Here is a 20,580-nt window from a genome sequence, read left to right as displayed (position 1 = left end):
ATCCTTCTAACATTGTGTCTATTGCATCAGCCAAAGAACTGCAAGCGCCATGCTCATTTGAGCTTGTATCAAATGATGCTCTGTCCATTTAACATTATGTTACCTAACATACTGTCCGTTAACTTTCAAACTAAACATATCTAGATCTGTAATTCTTCGACATATACATACATTTTCAACTAACGCATAGAGACAAGGACTTCAGCCATGATTTAATTAAGTAAAAATAATAACCTCCAGCACTTCTAATATTGCGCAGCGGTGCACTGCAGGCTCGGTAACGTAGCTCGGTAACCTGTCTACTCAAGAAAGGAGAAGCGCGTCTGTGACAACGCTTGGCTGCATGACCACCTTAACCCACTCTTATAACACTTCTAAGATGCAGTTCATTTCTACCGGCGTTGTCAACCCAAAAGGTGGAGTCCGTGGCAAGCAAGCGAAAGCGGTCCGAGGAGACTCCCAAGCAAAGGGCTCCAGTTAGTAAGAGACACACCAAAAACGCACAGAAAACGGACATTTCTATTTATACGCGCTACCCATAAGGTAAAAGCGTATTATAACTTTGTGTCGGCAGGAAATGTACGTAACAGGTAGAAGGAGGCATCTACGACCCTATAAAGTATATACACCTGGCCCTCGCTTAACTCGGGCTCTTTTAGCACGAACTCGGTCTTACACGGTTACTAATTTCCTGTCATCCCCCTTTTAATACGCTAAAAACCTCGTTCTTACACGATTGCAAAATATTGATATATATTTTTTTTTGCTGTCAATTAACGCGATAGTGCCTTCGTGCTTGTGTCTTACGCATGGGATGATTATCAAAAAATCCCACGTTTGATCTGCTAGATGTAAGCGTGTTTTAGTAGGTGCGAAGATCTTATACGCTGGATTTTGAATACAACTGAAACCGACTCCATCGATGAAACCAGTGCTTGGAAGATGCTTTCTATTAAAGATAGCCTTGAGTTGGTAAACTTATTTTTAAAAGAGATTAAGGTGTCAACATTAAATAGATGCTGCAGAAAATTATGGCCAGAGGTAGTTAAAAGTTCTGAAATAAAAGTGCCAAAACGTGGATTCCAGAATATATTGGACCTTGCTCACTTGATTGAAGTTGAAGGTTTCGATGACATGACAAATGAAGACTTGCAAGAGTTGTTTGAAGATGAAGAAGTTGATGACGAATTATTGCTTGAGATTGCTGTGAATGAGGCAAACAATTCGAAATTAGATGACAGCAGCTCTGAAAAAACCGATCAAATTAGTTTATCGATAGAAAAACTCCAAGAAGGATTCGCATATGCTAGCAGCTTGGAATCGAGCTTTTTAAATTCAGATCCGGTCATCGAGCGACGACTTAAGTTTAAGAGAGAGTTGGAAAGAATACTTTTGCGTTATAAGGAGTGCTATAAAGAAGCTTTAAAAGCCATCGAAAATTACTGATTTTTTTATAAAGAGCCACAAAAAAAGAAAACATGTAAATAATAAATAAAACTTTAATGAAACATTAATAAAAACATACCAAATTTGAACAATAAAAAAATTTGTTTGCTGCCAATTTTGAATTTTGCGAACGCAACCCCTTATTTTGTACTGAATCCATGTTCCGCTTAACACGATTTCGCTTAACATGAAGATTTCCAGGAACGTAACCCCCGTGTTAAACGAGGGCCAGGTGTATATTCTTTATCAGCGTCAACAGCCGATACGATCTAGCCATGACCGTCTGTCCGTATAAACACCTAAATCTCAGAAACTATAATAGATAGAGAATTTTTTTTCGACAGCATTTGTTATGTTTGCACGCAGATCAAGTTTGTTTCAAATTTTTGCCACGCCCACTTCCGCCCCCTCAAATCAATCAAAATCGAATAACAAGCGTAATAAATCTAACTTTGGTATATACAATAATACCAATGGTATTTGTGATTCCTGAAAATTTGGTTGCGATCAGATAAAAATTGTTTAAGTTATTATAGAAATAGTTTTGTGTGACCAAAACCGCCTTCTATGTATGTATGTATTGTATGTATGCGTATACGTATATACATGCTCGCCTCTATATTTGTATCTGTATGCATAGAGGCACTGCTATAGCTCTATTGGTAGAGTGCAAGCATGTGCATGTTGTAGTACTCGGGGTATTCGGGGTAGAGTGCAAGCCGAGCACGTTGTGGTGCTCGGGTTCGAGCCCGCTCGGGGTACAAACTTTTTTCTTTTTAAACACCCTGTCGGTGGTGCTCGACTTTAAATCCCGATCGAGAATACACGCATATTTATTTTTAACATTTTGAGACTATTACCGCAATATTTGCTTTTATTCAAAAGGGGTAGCGGGTATCTCACAGTCGAGCACACTCGACTGTAGCTTTCTTACTTGTTTTTTTTTATACTAAGGGAGAAAAACAGAGAGCAGCGGTTGCTGAAGTCGCCAGCGATTTAACTGCTTAAGAAACAGAACGCCGCCATTTCGACGAATGAAGGTCGGTGAACCTTTGCCCAATAATGGCGAGCTTACGGAGCGTCTAACTACGCCTTAAAAAATGTCATCGTTTCGGTCTGGACAATCTGGACAGTGTTACCGATGCCACCCTGCATCTCATTTCACTGACAATTTCTCAACCTACATGTGTCGAAAATGGCAACCACGGAGCTACTCCTCCGTGGTGCTCGAAAGCTGTGGATGTATGGATGGATGTGTGCTGCTAGCATCCTGCTACATTACTCAAGGCGAACCCGCCACTTTGATAAATCCCAGATTTGTCATCGCTCCGTAGTAAGCTGTTTCAACTTGCTAAGCAGGCGGAAACCTAAGTGTTTGGAAAGATGTTTCGCTGCTCATCCAAAAGGTCTTTATTTCCAGCTATCTGCTTGTGCCTGAACAACGCTAAAAACTAAGGAATTTTAGTCCTAGTCTGCTTAAGACGAGTGATGGACTGTGGGACTAATGCAGTGCTGAAGCTTTTGAGCCGCAGAATATCGAATAACGATAATGCGGAATAACAATAAATAAAATAAAGTGAGATATTATTAGGTTATCCATCCTAGATGGACTGTAGCTAGCAATGCTGCTCCAGCAAATCTGCGATTGTTCCATGGCTAACGAAGATTTATTCGGCGTGTATAATATTTCTATCCAATCAGCATAACGAATTTCTTGCTAAAAACTTTGGAGAAGCTACTTGCATATTGCATATTAGAAGCAATGCAATACTTCTGATGCCTCACAATTAGCATGCGTTTGAAGAGCAAATCCATCGAGATGGCTTTCCATGCTCTCGTGGCTTCCATCGAAAAAGTAGCCCACTTAAAAAAAAAAACTGTTTTTAAGGCTTTTCTTGACATTTTAGGTGCCTTCCAACAATTCGTAGTGGGTCAAAATCTGCAGAAACCTTTATTTCCTTCATTTAATTTTGTACACTTCATTGTTTTTCATATTTTTACTTACATTCGTGCTCTGCGCACACCTTCCTATAATATTGTATACAATAATTTACCTCTACTATAGCTAACATTCAAGTCAAATGTAAATTACGCTTCCGAAATTTGCAGATGTATTACTACGTTTAGCAGACATAACGGTAAAATTCCCTTGCATAAAAGAGAATTGCCGATTACAAACACCCAGTAGTAAATGCGCTTGCAAAGCCACAGTAGTTTTAGTTCGCCGCCAACAATGGCACTTCCTAGGCTAGGGTTGTTCTCGCTCCCAATGGAATCACTAGACAGGCTCCAAAGTTTATTTCCTGTGCCTATGACATATGCATTCTGAAAACGAAAAAATGCACAACCACCCTCAGTTCAGTTATGGAACATTGCCGGAATGCGGACAAAACTGACCTTATCCCGCCGAAGATAGGCAGGACTACGTTAAAGCTGAGCTGTACGAGGTGTAAAATATCTGGGTGTGGTCCTGGACATCAAACTGTCATAAAAGCTCAACGTGTTAGAAAAAGTAAAGAAGGCCACGCAAGTTTTGTACATAACAAATAATAGGCTTAATTGTACTTGGGGGCTCTTACCCTCTCACATGCGGTGGGGGTATACACCTCTGTTGCAGTGTTGCCAGAATCTCTGGAGCAAAACTTGCTGGATTTCAGAAAAAAATTGCTAAAAATTGCTAAAATTATACAAAAAATAACCAACAAAATAGCTAAATATTTTAAATGACATTATTCATCAAGTTTGTACATTTTTAATTCATTTAAGAATAAAATCTTGAAATTAAAAATAAAAAAGCAGGATTTCGTATTTTTATGATTTTGTTAACACTTAGGGGGCTAATGAGTGAACGAACTACAAGTTTTTTTTACTGTTCAGAGAAAAATTAATTAGTTATTAGATCGTAGTTACTGTGTGAAAATAATAATTTGTCAACCAAGACCAGTTACATGGAAATAGCATTCTGAGTCAAAAGATGTCGCGGAAAGACACATATATTTTTTGGAATAAATATATTATACCTTTCTATATTATTCTCAAAAAAAAAAAACACAAATAAAAACTTTTTAGATTTATACTTAGTAGTAGCGTTGCACTGACTTATTTACCTCCTTTTTGGATAGTGCGCGACACTGGGCAGACACATCGATTTCTTTTTGTGCGGAACATCGAATTATCGTTAAGGCCCTAGACACATCACTCTGGTAACAGAAAGAGCAGCGAGCAAACTACAGGAGTGGGGTGTATTGGAGGACTACACGGGCAGTGACCACCAGTATATCTGCTTCTCCATAAACTCAAACCATAGACGTCGGCCCGATCATGATAAGAAAACCACCCGAAGGTGGAACGCGAAAAAAACTGGACATCGAGAAACTCATCGAATTACTAGACGCAAGTATGGAAACAGCCGTAGACCCTAGGGACGCAAGAAGCATAGTACGCCACACCATGCGCGCCATAGAGCATTCTTGCGCCGCAGCGATGCCCAAAACGACGAGCTTCCTTAAAAGGAAAGCTGCCTACTGGTGGAACGAGCAGATCGCGGAACTCCGAAGAGCCTGCCTACGCGCGAGAAGGAAAATGACTAGAGCCAGATCTCGGAGCAGTGCTACGGCGGAAAGCAAGGAGCACAAAGAAGCTAGAAAGCGCCTTAAACTTGCCATTGTACACAGCAAAAAAGAGCAAATGGGAAAAGCTACGAAACGACATAAATACCAACCCGTGGGGTCTTGGCTACAAAATCGTAACGCGTAAGTTAGGAGCTCAAAGGCCGACTCCGGAGCTCAACGAAAACGTCATGGCCAATATAGTCAACACGCTCTTCCCACAGCACGAACGACGCACCGACCCAGAGACGCCCGCCCTCGAAGAGCCTCCTTTCTTTACAGAGAATGAACTCAGATCGGCAGCAACATCTTTGAAAAACAACAAGGCACCCGGACCCGATGGGATTCCATCCGAAGCACTAAAAGCCATAGCAGACGCACGCCCGAAAATCCTGCTAAACATGTATAATGCTTGCTTGATGGAAGGAATTTTTCCAGAGGTGTGGAAGCGACAGCACCTAATGCTAATAGATAAAGGGAAAGGAGACCCAGCTACCCCAAGTGCATATCGCCCGCTATGCATGCTCGACACAGCTGGAAAACTTCTAGAAAGATTATTAAAACCTCAGTTATCTACAGCCATAGAAAGGGCAGGTGGCCTATCAAACCGACAGCATGGCTTTCGACCAGGTAGATCGACAGCTGGAGCGCTGCAGTGCGTCATAGAAGCGGTAAGCGATGCACAGAGAGGAAACGCCTACTCTAGAAAAATAGTGCTCCTGGCCGCTCTTGACGTTAGAAACGCCTTCAACAGTCTGCGATGGACTAACGTCATCGACGCGTTAGAAAAACGCTTCGGAACACCAGCCTACCTGATGCGCATGGTCCGCAGCTACCTAAGCAAACGAGAGCTGATATACCAGACGCAAAGTGGGACCAGGCGAAAGACCGTCACTTCGGGTGCTGCACAGGGCTCTATCCTCGGCCCAGAACTGTGGAACGCTAGCTATGACAGCATATTTTCAATAGAAATGCCAGACGACTGCAACCTGGTCGGGTTCGCCGACGACATCGCCGCCATCATTAAGGCACGCGACATGACGGAAGCGCAGCGGAAGCTAAACCAAGTCATGATGCGAGCAATGGCTTGGTTCGAAACCCATGGTCTAAAGCTCGCCACAGAGAAGACTGAACTAATAATCTTAACAAAACGGCACATCTCGAAGTGAACACGCACGTAAGCGACGACATAATAAAAACAAAATTATCACTCAACTACTTAGGCATCCATATCGACCCAAGAATGACTTTCTCGACCCAAATACACCATACAGTGGAAAAAGCGTCAAGGGCAGTGGCATCACTCAGTAAGCTGATGGCAAACGTTGGTGGCCCAACTGAGAGTAAGCGTAAACTGCTGATATCAACAGTAAACTCAATACTGCTTTACGGGTCTGAAGCATGGGCAGACACCCTGACCATAAAACAAAAATGCAAAACACTGTTGGCCGTTCAGAGGACGGCGGCACTTAGAGTAACGTCCGCATACCGGACAGTGTCGACAGCAGCAGTCTTGGTGATTAGCAGCGAAATCCCTATAGATCTGAAGGCCAAAGAGCGACGGCGCACCTGGCTAAAGCGCCAAAATAACCAAGAATCTGACACCGACCCCAGAGAGGAAACTATGCAACAGTGGCAAGATCGCTGGACAAACGAAGCAACCGGTAGGTGGACTGCCAAGCAAATACCTGACGTAAAAATATGGAGCAACCGAGACTTCGGCGAAGTAAACTACTATTTGACGCAGCTGCTTTCTGGGCACGGATACTTCGGAAAGTACCTACACTAAAGAGGACTACGCCAACAGCCAAGCTGCGTGTATGGCGATGCCGATATAGATGACGCAGAACATACTTTTTTCTCATGCACTCAGTGGCAAACAGAAAGAGAGCTGCTTGAATCGCAGATCGATGGAATCTGGAGGCCACAAAACGTTGCCAAACTGCTCGTAAGTAACGAGCAAAACTGGAAAATAATAACGATACACGTCGAGAGAATCCTCCGACGCAAAAGAGGCGCCTGGACGCAGGTGAAACGATGAGCTAAGAACACCAGAGCGCCCAGCCTGAAGTTATGCGCACTCAAATGGGGTTCCGGGCTGGGAAATTCCGCCCTGAAACAGCGAAAGGGGAGTTTTTAGCGGGTCAGCATGCATATGCGATCCCCGCACAGCCATAGTTTGAGACGTCGCTATGGTGGTGTGTAGACATTTTTTCCCTACCTCAAAAAAAAAAAAAATTAATTATATTATTATTATTATTATTATTATTATTATTATTATATTATTATTATTATTATTATTATTATTATTATTATTATTATTATTATTATTATTATTATTATTATTATTATTATTATTATTATTATTATTATTATTATTATTATTATTATTATTATTATTATTATTATTATTATTATTATTATTATTATTATTATTATTATTATTATTATTATTATTATTATTATTGTTATTAAATGAAATATATATTTTAGTTAAGCTTTTCTTTCTTAGTGAGGAGATTCCGTGCTCAACTTAACAACTTAACAAAGTTAAAATTAAAATATGGTGATTACTAGTATTTTAATATTTCTATAATATGTATGTTTTTTTTTAATTACCTGCCAATATATCCAGCTTGAGCCATCATTCCATTCCTATCATCCATTACTCGTTGTGGTTGATTATTGACAACCTTTCCATCATCATTTCCTTTCCACGTTCCATCATCTTCTTTAAACGACTGACTTCTATGAATATAAAAATTTATGTTTAATCACTTTCTTTGTTTTATGATTCCTTTACTAGATTAAGAAGCGATGTAGACAAATCTCACCACCAAGTTAAGAAATATGTATATTGATAGTACCGACCAGACCATGGCAAGGGTGACAAGTTTCGGAAATTTGTTTGGCGGTGCTACTGACTACTTGCAAGCAAAGTAATCGATACAAAGTCGTATTTTTTTTGGGAGTATGTATATTTGACGGTATTAAGAGTATTTGTGTTTTAAGCACTTTTTATATCCGCTACCCATATGGTAGAAGAATATTATAACTTTGTGCCAGCAGGAAATGTATGTAACAGGTAGAAGGAGGCACATCCGACCCTATAAATTATATATATATTATTGGTCAGCGTCAACAGCCGAGACGATCTAGCCATGTCCGTATGTCTGTCTGTCCGTATGAAACACTGGATCTCAGAGACTGTAAGAGATAGAGCTATAATTTTATAATTTTTCCACAGCATTTGTTATGTTTGCCTGCAGATTAAGTTTGTTTTAAATTTTTGCCACGCCCACTTCCGCGCCCACAAATCAATAAAACCGAATAACAAGCGTAATTTTAAATCCAAAACTGCGAATTTTGGTGCATCAATAATAACAATAGTAATTATTCCTGAAGATTCCTGAAAATTTGGTCGCGATCAGATAAAAATTGTGAACGTTATTAAAGAAATACTTTTGTATGAACAAAAACGCATACTTACTGGGGGTCTTAGTTACTTTGGCTGACAATCTGGTATATTGTGCCGTCTATGGTATATTTTGAATGTGGTACTATATCGATATAACAAATATACTTAGTATTTTGTAGTATTTAATATTTTGTAGTATTTTGAAAATAATACCGCAATATTTTGGTTTCATTCAAAATGCGTAGCGGATATCTCACAGTCGAGCACACTCCACTGTAGCATTCTTACTTGTGATTGTTTCTTACTTGCTTATTATAAATAATAAATAAACATATTCAGAATTTATTATTATTATTTTTATTATTATTATTAATATTATATGGCCATGACAACCCTTTTATCGGGTCTCGGCCTGATCCTGAGCGCGCCTTCGCCAGTTGGTAACACCAAGTGTGGACAGGGTTTCCATCACCTGGTCTTGCCAACGCGTTCGAGGTCGTCCTCTCCTTCGTGTCCCAATAATCACCGCATCAAACACCTTACGAGCCGGAGCGTCTTCATCCATACGAGCAATGTGGCCCAGCCAGCGAAGTCTTTGAGATTTCACTCGACTGGCTACGTCAACATCACCGTACAGCTCATACAGCTCGTGGTTATATCTGATGCGATAAACATCGTCCACGCAGATTGGACCAAAGATTTTGCGAAGAATTTTTCTCTTCAGAAATTTATTCAGTGAAATAAAATAAATGAAAATAAATCAACAATCAGAAATAAGAAAACAAGTACACATTTTTTTATCTGATCCCAAGCAACATTTTTTATCCGATCGCAACCAAACTTACAGGGATGATAAAGACTGTAGATATTATTGTATGTACCAAAATTAGCGACTCTAGCTATAAAATTACACTTGTTATACGATTGTTTTGAACTATTTCTTATAGTTCATACGAACAGACAGACAGACGGACATGGGTAGATCGTTTCTGCTGATCAACGATATATATACTTTATAGGAAGTGTAATAACCCGTGAATAACACTGAATATTGTTTCTATTTTATGTATATTATTTATTATTACTTTTAGTAAATGACACAAGTATTATATACACTCTCGTTGATAGCTTGCGAACTACTGGCCTGCATTTGAGCGCGAGCCATGGTCGCTCTCTGCAGAGTCATCGTTGGCGCTCTCCGTATCTACTCGCACCGGTTCCCACATCCCTCCTTTGTTTACCAGTTTGAGTTTTAAACCAGGTCCAGATGATGTGTCGTATTGTTCGGGAGTATCCACCGACGATTGTTGACGTGTCTTCCCTAAATCCGCCGCAGTCGATGCTAAATTCGTAAAGTCCTTTCTTGTGCTCGAAACTGGAATTTTCTTTAGGTGACTAGCATCCCTTATAAGTGTTTTCCCCTCCCCTGTCAATTGAACAATGTCACCTTCACGCTCTAAGACTTCATATGTTGTGGTATCAAAATTTGGTGTCAACTTATTAGGGAGCACTACATTCTTCATCAGTACCTTATCGCCCATCTGAATACTAATCTCTTTCGCTCCTCTCTTCTTATCTGCATATAATCATTGTCCTTTTCTTCCGAGTCATGAGCTTCTCCCAATGCTTCTTGTATGTTTGGAATTTTGTCCCTAATCATTCTGTTAAACATAAGTTCTGAAGGAGAGGTACCTGTTGTACTGTGCGGGGTAACATTATGCATTAAAATGAACTGCTGAATGTCCTCTTGAAAGTTGGTTTTGTTAAGATGAGCTATTTTTAGTCTTTTCACTAAAGATCGATTCATGTTTTCGACCTCGCCATTCGCCTGAGGCCAATATGGTGGGGTCCTTATTAGTACGATGCCATTTGTGCTGCAGTATTGTTCGAACAACGAACTAATATATTGCCTCCCGTTATCCGTTCGCATATATCTCGGAAAACCCAATCGACAAAATTTTTCTTTCATGGCTCCTATAATTGATTCCGATGATATAGATTGTAAAAATTTTAGTTCCATATACCTGGAAAAATAGTCGATAAATACGAGGACGTATTTACCGTTTGGAAGTGGGCCTAGTAAATCACTAGCTATAGAGATCCATGGGCTTGTTGGAAAAACAGTTCTTTGCATAGGAGCCGGTCTTAATGGCTGAATCTTTGCATGATTTTACAAAATGTTCCACATCTCGATTGATGCGTGGCCACCATACCTTTACTCTTAATCGACGCTTCATGGCTGACTCACCATTGTATCCTTCATGAGCTAGTTCTAGAACTCTTTCCCGCAGACTTTTTGGGATAATTAGTCGTGTTCCCCCCAATAGGATCTTTCCTAGCATCGAAATTTCGAAGCGAAATGGGTAATAACTGTTTGATGTACTGCTTTCCCACGAGTTGGCATCCAAACATGTCATCGCGTCAACAATTTCCTCATCAGCACTACTTTTTAGCGCTATTTCCGAAATGTCCAATGATGTAGGGACGGTGTATTCAACAACTCGAAATATGTTGTGTTCCGTTTTACGCCAATCCGAATTTGTTGATGGTAATTCACATAATCGAGATAGGCTATCTGAAATGTTTTCTTTTCCGGCTTTATATATCACCTTGAACTTAGAAGCTTGCAAGCGTAAAAGCCATCGCTCAATTCGTGCCGGCGGTTTTGAGGTTGGCCTAAAAATGGTTTCCAACGGCTTATGGTCTGTCACCAATTCGAATTCCAAGCCTGTTAAGTAAAAGTAGAACTTTTCAACAGCCCATACTAGAGCGAGACTTTCTTTTTCAGTCTGAGAGTAACGTTTTTCTACGTCGAATAGACTGCGACTTGCAAATGAAATAAGTTTAGGTTCTCCAGATGTGTCAAATTGAACTAGTACTGCTCCCAGAGCAACTGGGCTGGCATCCGCTAGTAGACGTGTCTTTTTGTTTGAGACAAAATATGATAAGCTTGGTATTATTGCTAAATGGAACTTTAGGTCTTCAAAAGCTTTTTTTTCTATTTCGCCCCAATTGAATTTGCTTTCCTTTTTCAACAGTCGTCTTAAAGGCTCTGTGCAATTTGCCAGGTTGGGGATAAATTTACCAACGTAAGTAACAAGTCCTAAAAAACTCCGAGTCTCCTCCTTGTTTTTGGGATCTCTAAAAGAAAGGATTGTTTGGACTTTTTCAAGATCCACTTGAATACCTTTACTCCTTTTTTTCCTCATTCAACACAACGTTATTTTCCTTCAAAACTTCTTTGACTTTCTGAACTGCATCGTCATGGTCCTTCTCGCTGATTCCGAAAATAATTATATCGCCGATGTAGTTCATCACGTTCTTGCATGAAGCTAAAAGTTCTTCGAGTCTTCTCTGGAGCAGAGTTAACGCCAAACATAAGCCTTTTATACCTAAATAGCCCACGTGGGGTAATAAATGTGGTTATGCTCCGGCTGGACTCATCTAACTCCAGCTGATGATATGCACTTTTTAGATCCAGTCGTGTGAAATATTCTGCGCCCTTCAACTTAGTCATAAAAGTGTCGAATATTGGTAATGGATAATTCTCTCTCAAGATTGCCTTATTTGCCAGCCTCATGTCGATGCATATTCTGATGTCACCGTTTTCTTTAAATGCTATGACCATGGGCGATATCCAGGGAGAATGGCCTACTACTGGTTCGAAGATATCAAGGGCAAGTGCTTCTTCCAATTTTGCTGTTATTTTGTCTTCCAGGGCAATTGGTATTCGCCTCATTGGTTATTGAACCGGCTTAATGTCTGCCTTTAAAGACTGGTGTCCCCTTCCATTTTGGGAACGGTGTTAATTTTTCTATTTTCTTGACACAGAGCCCGAGACGTAAGACATTTAGTTTGAGTGCTGTGTCTTTTCCGAGTTGTGATAGTGTTCCGTTTTTTATTACGAAAAACGTAGCAAACACCTCAGGTTTTTTACAGTATTCTCCAGCAAGATTTATACACTTTTGAATGCGCTCAAACCAATTGTCGAAGCACTTTTTCCACTCATAGTTCAGAATGATCCATCTTTTCTTGTTTGTTTTTTCGAATTTGTACAAGGACTTCAGGCAAACATATTGTAGTGTACCACTCAGAATTGACCGTCCTACGTTGCTTAAGTGGAACAGTCGCCACATGACCAGATTTACCAAAGAAACAGGCTCTTCCACGAACAACTTTCGTTGGATTTGGCTCGTCGTCAAAGACCCACATGGTCGATTGCTGTTTTGTTTCGGGCTCATAAGCATAAATCCTTGCTTCCTGCGACGATCTTACAAATATTTGAAGCACCGCGATTGGTTCTTTGAACCAATCCACACAAGCCTATTTTTAGCAATTGTCGAATTGTGTGGGATCCAACGAGAACCAACCTTTTTTTACAAAAAAATTTCCAAGGACGCCTCTATCTCACGATATGTCACATGACGATCCTGCATTATCAGTTCACGCACGGCATCAATGTTTTCTGGCACAATGACTGTTTTTGGATGAGTTTCACTGCCTTCGTCTTCGAGCGAGCATCGACCACGATAGAATTCATAAAACCAGTTTTTCACATGTCTATAGGATGGCGCTTCAACGCCATACAGAGATTTAAGTTCATCGATGCACTCTTGTCGTGATAATCCATGTCTAATGTTGTGAAAAATTATTGCTCCAAATTGTTCACGAGTTAATTCCTTTTTTCTGCCGAGGTAAGTTTTTGATTAATCGCTTATCGATAGCAAATATGGCCACACATGAAAAAGTTGTATGGAGCTTTTATCGATAAAAGTCCAAACTTTTTTTTTGGGGAAATAGCCAATTGATCCTAATATGGCTACAAGTGACCAAGGCCAGAAACTTAAATAGATACCCTTGTATACATACATACATACATATATCAAAACAATTTGGTTGGTTTTGATTTCTTTTGTACCACCGATAAAAAAAATGAAAGTAAACAAAGATTTTTATAATTAGCGCAACAAGTACATAAGTATTTTTATGGCTATATGTTATATTAAAATTTTGTTTTTTTTTGTCTTGTTTTGTATGATTGTATGTGTTGTATAATGTTTTAAAAACAAAAACCGTGCGCTTAGAAAAAACATAAATGTAGTAAAATAAAGGAGTTAAATAAATAGAAATATTTACTTATTGCAGGGTAAAACACAAATGCCGCAACATTTTTCCATCCCACTCAAGTTTTTTTCAGCTTCTCGCATGTCTGCATTGATCTGGTCCATTCCTTCTTCGATTCGGTCAAGTTGTTCTAAAAATATTCAAGAAAAATATCATTGTCAATCGTATTTGTCCGTTCACTGGCAGAATAATAATCAACGCATAGCCTGAACGGCCAATGCTAAAAAATTAATGTTTTCATTAAAAAATCTAAGTTATTTCACTCTCAGAAGCAGGTTTCTATATTTAATTGCAAGCAGGTCTAGATATTGTTTATCAGTTGAATTTTCGCATCAAAATCTTGAAACACACATTAATTATGATGTCCAAAATTGTGTCTCTAGCGCTCGAAACGAAGCGAGAGGCCTATGGTGCGTGCCTATATTTTGGAAATCGAAATGGCCTTCATCTCATATTTAATGCGTCATGATAGTCACGTTCCCGTATGATGATATCACCCTTCCTTGCAAATACTTTAACACATTTCCCTAAGTGTCTGACAAATTGGAGCTAGAGCCTTTGCACTTCTATCGGGTAAGTGTACTTGTATTTTGACTCTTCTTGAAATCGTATCGGTGGCGAAGATTTATTATTAGCCAAGTCATAGGCAAATTTATAAGTGGCTTACAAGCAATAATAAAGTGCGTGAAAGCTACTAAAAAGACGATCCAATCCTATTAGTCCTATCAAGGTACGAATGAGTAAGTGCAGAAAAGTTTATCTTATTTTGGAGATTCTTGACAAGAGATCCATATTTAAGTATAGAAAAACAAGTGAAATATAGAAAGTTTTATTCGACCAACGTTTTATGCTATCCCGCTAGATATCTAAATAATTTGATATCCATTTCCATTTGAAATACCCCAATTATCAAAGATATTAACTCAAAAATATTGTAATTTAACTGTTATTAATTTTTGAAAATGTTTAGGGATCGCAGGTAATTTAAAAATACCTTTATAATTTGTTAAATCTATAATTTTTTTGTTGGATTTATTTTCTTTTTTATAAAATGGAAATACAAATGAATCTTTCCAGCAATTTGGAATACTAAAAATATTATTGGACAAATTAAAAGAATTGTGTAAAGGACTTACAAGAACTTCAGCACAATACCTAAGAACACATGATGGCTGCATCAGTACCTGAGGAAATAGTAGGCTTTGTGCCATTTAAAATGTGCCATTAAAATTTTAATATTTAATAATATTATGAGTTCCAGAATAAAATTTGCGTTATTTATCTGGTAAAGTAACGGTGACACAAGTCGAACGTTTTAAGGTATATACAATTACTAGGTATCAGCATGAGTGGCAAGAAAAGCACATTCAAACTGACAATGCACATTGGGATGAAATGCCTTTATTTTGCCTAAAAAGTTCATGTTAATATATGTATCAATAATGTTACAATTATTTCAAGCTTAGAAAAGTCCCAAGACATCGAAAATATTTAATTGCAATTTTATTGTGCAACCCTCGACACGCTTAGTGCGTGCAAGCTTGCTGACTAATTTTGGCGTTTTCGTATTTTTAAACAGTTTGACCAATTAAAATACCTTATATTGGAAAATATTCCGCATGGTATGTAGACAATATTTGCATAAGTGTTTAATTATATGTGCTTTTGTGTTGTTATTTTTTTTAATGAAATACGTAATCAGTAGTTTTGTTGGTTCTAACCTCAAAATATTTGTGTTTCGTGGAGCATATCTAGCAAGATACAACAGGATTCAAATAACAACTTATGTGGTAGTATGAGTTATTATGGGTATATTCAGATAGCATTTAAATAATTTGCGGGAATTTGCGGGGGGGTTAAATATTTCAATAGATGCAAGTAAGGTTTCTATTCGCCGAGGTGACTTACTAAAAATTTGGCTGGATACAAATCGCAATGGCAACGCCTCTTTTGACTGGGTAATTCCAAATGATTTAGAGGTGATTAAAAACAAAAAAATATAAAAAAATAAAAACTAAAATAAAAAAAAAAAGAAGAAAATGCGAAATTCACAACTTTCTAGCTTTAAAATTACGATTGTGGCCAAAATAAAGGCATTTCATCACAATGTGCAATGCTTAAAATGAGTTGAGTTTATTTAAAAGCAAGCCAAACTGGTGTGAGTGAGTGATGTACGACTCAGTCGCAAACGAATGAAAGAAATCGAATCGAATTGAATGGGGTGAGAATATTCAAAATCGAGACGCATCATTCGAATGATTCTAATGACAACTAAAACCAAAGGTCAATTAAATGCGTTTTTGTATTCATATATAAATTCAGGGTTGTTATTAAATTAATAACGCTGAAATTAAGTCTCTCGCGTTTGAAACTGTGCGTTCCGAAGCCGCGATGCTTGCTGAAATCCAAAATATTTTGTAGCTTCGTTTAAGCAAAAGCGGAAAAAATTGCTTTTTCTTATTCCACCAAGTTAAGGCATCATTGATATTAGAATATCCTGTAATTTCTTGTTTCACCTTGTGTGAAACTTTGTGTACCTCTAAAAAATAATCAGCAAATTCAGCGTCTACTGAAGGCGATTCAATATTGTTTACGTTACAGCCAAAGTGATTCATAATAATTTTATAATTAATATGATAATATAATGAGTTTGTTGGGGGAAAAAGAAGCAAGACTATTATATGACATTTTATTACTGTAAAAGTAACTGTAGATGAAATTTGACTATAGAGTTAAGTTAAGGGTTTCATTGTACTCGATCTGCAGATTTTTTTTCTGCTTAAGATTCAAGTTTTTGGACAAAAATGATTAATATTAATGCCTTCAATTCTGCAGGTCTGATTTTTTCTATTAAAACTCTATTCAGTTGATTTCAATATACTTTAGCAAGTAGTAGACGGTATCCATCGTGTGGGACAAAATCTTTTCAAGGACACTTCATTCATTGCATTAATTTCTGATTTTTTGGGATACTTCACCAGTTTCCTGCAAATTATGACAATATTTTCAATCTTAGAAACCGCTATTTCGACAGGTAGGTTTGTAATAGCGATTACGGGCTTGTCTATTTCGAGATCACATCCAAAATACTTCAAAATCGGCTATATTTATGTCCGTATATTGGAAATTCGGTAGAGGAAGTAATTGAATTCGACTTGTATACATGTAGATGCCGTTTACAAACCTATGCTGAACAAGCCTGTTGAGCTATAGAGCTTTTTCTTTTTCAGCGATGAAATATAAAAAATAAAAATAAAGAAAATAAAAGCATCACGAATTTCTCTTCAAATAGTATTTTCTATGTAGTTTTAAACGTTATAATCTTGCTAGTCACAACACAAGTTCTTATAGTTATAGCTGACCGGTACGAACGAAAAATGGGCTGATAAATTAAAAGCGCCGTGAGCTTTACAATCTCTTTACATTTACGTTATCTCATTTTTGTTTTGTTTTTTTGCTACTGCTTAACCAAGGAAAGCCTTTTATTGACTTCATTGTCATAAGTCGATCGAAGAGAACATCTACTGCACTTTTCAAAACTTACATATACATACATACATATTTAAAACAAATTGCTTTAACACTGAATAAAAAAAACAAAAACAAAAAAACACATGGTGGGCTTCTGCCCTTAAGTCTGTAAGTTCTGTGGACTTGGATTGCCTTCACATATTGATTTAAATTTGGCTTAAAACATTCGTGATTTTAAAATTTTAAGCTATTTTTTAATCAGTTACCCTAATGAAAGCATTAAAGGAGAGGGGCATCATCAAATGATAAACAGTTAGCTGGCAAAAGAAGGGGATCTTTTGAAATAAAGGTCGAAGCAGCTTATAACTTCATCTCATCTAAATAGAAAAGAAAGGTTAAAATACCTCGTCCAGCTTTGCAGATTAGTATAATAAAAACAAGGGTGGCGTTGGGTGGTTTATATGAGCGCAGCTCCCGTTGCAAAGAAAGCCCAACCGCTATACTTGCAGTCACGTGTATCGCCTGGAAACTTAAATCCGCAGTGCTCTTCAAGTATCGTAGTATTCACTTAGCTCCAGTTTCGTGCTCATGATATGGATTAACATTCCTTTGGGCTAGTTTCGTGATAGAATGCATAATTTCAGTAGGTATTATAAATACCAAAGTACTTCAGTTTATACGCAACAATTATGCTGAATAGTTGGTCATCTTGAAGAGTGAACACACAAGATTCCCTTGCTTATGAAATAAACCCAATCTCCTGTGGAATAGTATTTAGCGGCCACTTTGCTTAAAGCCATTCAAAGCATTAAATAGTTTTAATCAGGATGGCCCTCATCGACGAATCCCTCCCTATCGCATATGTTAATTAAGTCGGCCAAGCTCGTTGACCGTTCCCATATTTCGACTCCGCGTGCCACAAAGTCAGCGGTTCTCACCAAAGGTAAGCACGGACAAAAATTCGACCACTGCACTCAGACATCTCAGACATAATCTGAGACAGTTACACTGCAGCGATAATTGGAAAATTGGCACCGTGGGACTGTGTCAGACAAAACACATGCAGCGTCGACTTAGATTTATTTAGATTATTTCAACATTGTAAATTTTATTTCTAATCAAGCCTTCGAGCTAACCTTAATAAATTGTTCTTAACAAAATATATCTTAAAAGCTTAATTCATATACATGTGTTCATTGGATTCGCTGTTGAGGTAAGCTGTTGACACGTCCATCTGATTCATGTACAATCCATGCTACACGACCACTAGTCGGATTGACGAGTATTTTGCTACTGGTGAAAAAATCTCAAAATAATTAATCCCGTAACGCCGAATATAGCTCTTGCAATCAGTCGAGACTTGAATCGCTTGATGTTGCCAAGGTTATCGGATTTTATAGCACATTGGCGTCATCTCTGGTCCTGGCATTATCATCAGCAGCTATCGAGTTAGTTGACACATTTTCACAGGCTAACCGTCTTCTGACAGCTCGGATGGTGCAAACAACTAGTTCATTGCATCACATTCCAGATCCTAGAACTTTATATTATTCAAAAAACGATTATATCTCGAGCTTCTATTACCTTACGTTTAGGTAGATTACATAATCGTTTCGACTTCGCAGTTCCACAAAGTCTTCAATCCGTGTACCATATGGATCTTTATAATTTTCTGCAGACTATCAAAATGGCTAGTTGCTTTATTTGTTGTATCGCTAACTTATTGATATACGTAGCCTTTAAACATAGCATAATGCTCGTAATTCCTTTTCGTTTTGCTTCGAAATTTATTTTTACTTGTGCATTATCATTTTCTCTATTCACTTTATTTAGACTAGTCCTATGTTCTATACTAAAAGATATTATATAAGATTCCACTATAGAACTACTTGAAAATTCACAATACAGTATAGTATTATAGTATATATTCTAATATGCAATGATTATGCTTCTCAAGATATTTGAATTTGGGATCTTTGCCTGATGTCACCATTTTTTTGTTGTTAACTATTACCGAATTTACTGAAGACGCGAAAAGGAAGCCAAAGCCTCCGCCTATTTATATACGAGAAAAAAGTTCCAATATTCTCGTCAACAAAATTATTGAGCTTATGGGCAAGGATGACTTCCACATAATACCCCTTGTAAAGGGCAACATTCAGGAAACAAAAGTTCAAATGAAGTCTGAAGACAATTACAGAGTATTATCGAAATATCTTACCGATAATAAAAATAACTTTTACACGTATCAGCTTAAAAGCAGCAAGGGCTTGCAAGTCGTACTTAAGGGTATGGAATCCGAAGTAGCGCCTGCAGGGGATAACAAAGGCACTACAAGAGAAGGATTTTAGCGAAAAGACAGTCTTCAATATCCTTAACAGGGATAGAAAGCCGCAGCCACTCTTTAAGCCAGAAAATAAGCCCGTGAAGAAATACGAAGTGCACCCTATATACAATCTTCAGTTCCTGCTGCATCGCCGAATTGAAGAACCGCATTAACGCAATGGTTCGGTACAATCTGCGAACTGCCAAGAATATGGTCATATGGTCATACTGTAAACTGCGCCCGGTGTGTGTAGTTTGTAGAGTTTTATGACTCCGCACACTGCTCAGCGAGTAAAGATGACTGCAACTCGAAAAAGTGCGGCAACTGCGGTGACAATCACACTGCTAACTATAGAGGTTGCCCAGTTTATAAGGATCTGAAAAGCCGCATCCACCAGAAAGGAATTACTGCCCGCACCCAAAATAAAATGTTGAAAGTCTCCAGACCAAACCCTGAAGTCTTCTTCTCGACTCTATCCAGATCCTCACTAGGACCCATAAACTCTGACAAAAGTGTGACATATGCAAGCGCTTTAAAATCAGGACCGGTTACCCCTGCCTCAAAAAGTTCATTTCTGCAATCAGCATACCAAGAACCGAACACGGCTCAGCAGCATCAATTGCCGGAGCAGCCAAAAAGCAACTTCAAAGCTATGATATGCAGTCTACAACAAAGCCTTACAGAATTTATGTCATTCATGAGCAAAACTATGCAAGATTTAATGCGAAACCAAAATCTATTGATTCAAATGCTGGTTTTACAACAATCCAAATAATGACTCCCCTACGGATCTCTACGTGGAACGCTAATGGCGTTTCGCAGCATAAACTTGAGTTAGCTCAATTCCTACTCGACAATTAAATCGACGTAATGCTGCTTTCAGAAACACACCTTACAAACAAATACAATTTTCAACTACGAGGATATACTTTCTACGGAACAAATCATCCAGACGGTAAAGCACATGGTGGTACTGGAATTCTAATCAGAAGCCGTATAAGCACCACTATCATAACAAATTTGCTAAAAACTACCTACAGGCCACATCTATAAATATACAATTAATTACTGACAACCAACTTACACTAGTCGCCATATACTGCCCCTCTCGCTTCACTATAGCTGAAGATGAGTTTTTCAGTTTTTCAACTCACTAGGAGACCACTTCATAGCAGCAGGAGACTACA

At 38.2% G+C, this 20,580-nt stretch overlaps 1 protein-coding gene and 1 long non-coding RNA gene across 3 annotated transcripts in view; both read right to left on the bottom strand.

Moving 5' to 3' along the window:
- Positions 1-20,580, bottom strand: part of LOC133838900 (synaptosomal-associated protein 25) — a 120,650-nt gene that overhangs the window by 33,769 nt on the left and 66,301 nt on the right. For both annotated transcript variants that reach the window (XM_062270150.1, XM_062270149.1), the window contains 2 exons: positions 13,609-13,726; positions 7,674-7,802 (listed from right to left, as the gene is read on the bottom strand). In XM_062270150.1, coding sequence (XP_062126134.1) covers positions 7,674-7,802; positions 13,609-13,726 — 247 coding nt within the window. The remainder of the gene's footprint in view (positions 1-7,673; positions 7,803-13,608; positions 13,727-20,580) is intronic.
- LOC133835491 (uncharacterized) lies at positions 18,129-18,463 on the bottom strand. The gene is made up of 2 exons (XR_009893581.1): positions 18,332-18,463; positions 18,129-18,301 (listed from the first exon to the last, which is right to left on the bottom strand). It is a non-coding gene; the product is annotated as an uncharacterized LOC133835491 (long non-coding RNA).

This window comes from Drosophila sulfurigaster, chromosome 2R (assembly GCF_023558435.1).
Source record: "Drosophila sulfurigaster albostrigata strain 15112-1811.04 chromosome 2R, ASM2355843v2, whole genome shotgun sequence".
Taxonomy (NCBI): domain Eukaryota; kingdom Metazoa; phylum Arthropoda; class Insecta; order Diptera; family Drosophilidae; genus Drosophila; species Drosophila sulfurigaster.
The sequence above is the reverse complement of the archived record's forward strand: the minus strand, read 5'-3'. Positions and strand labels throughout refer to the sequence as shown.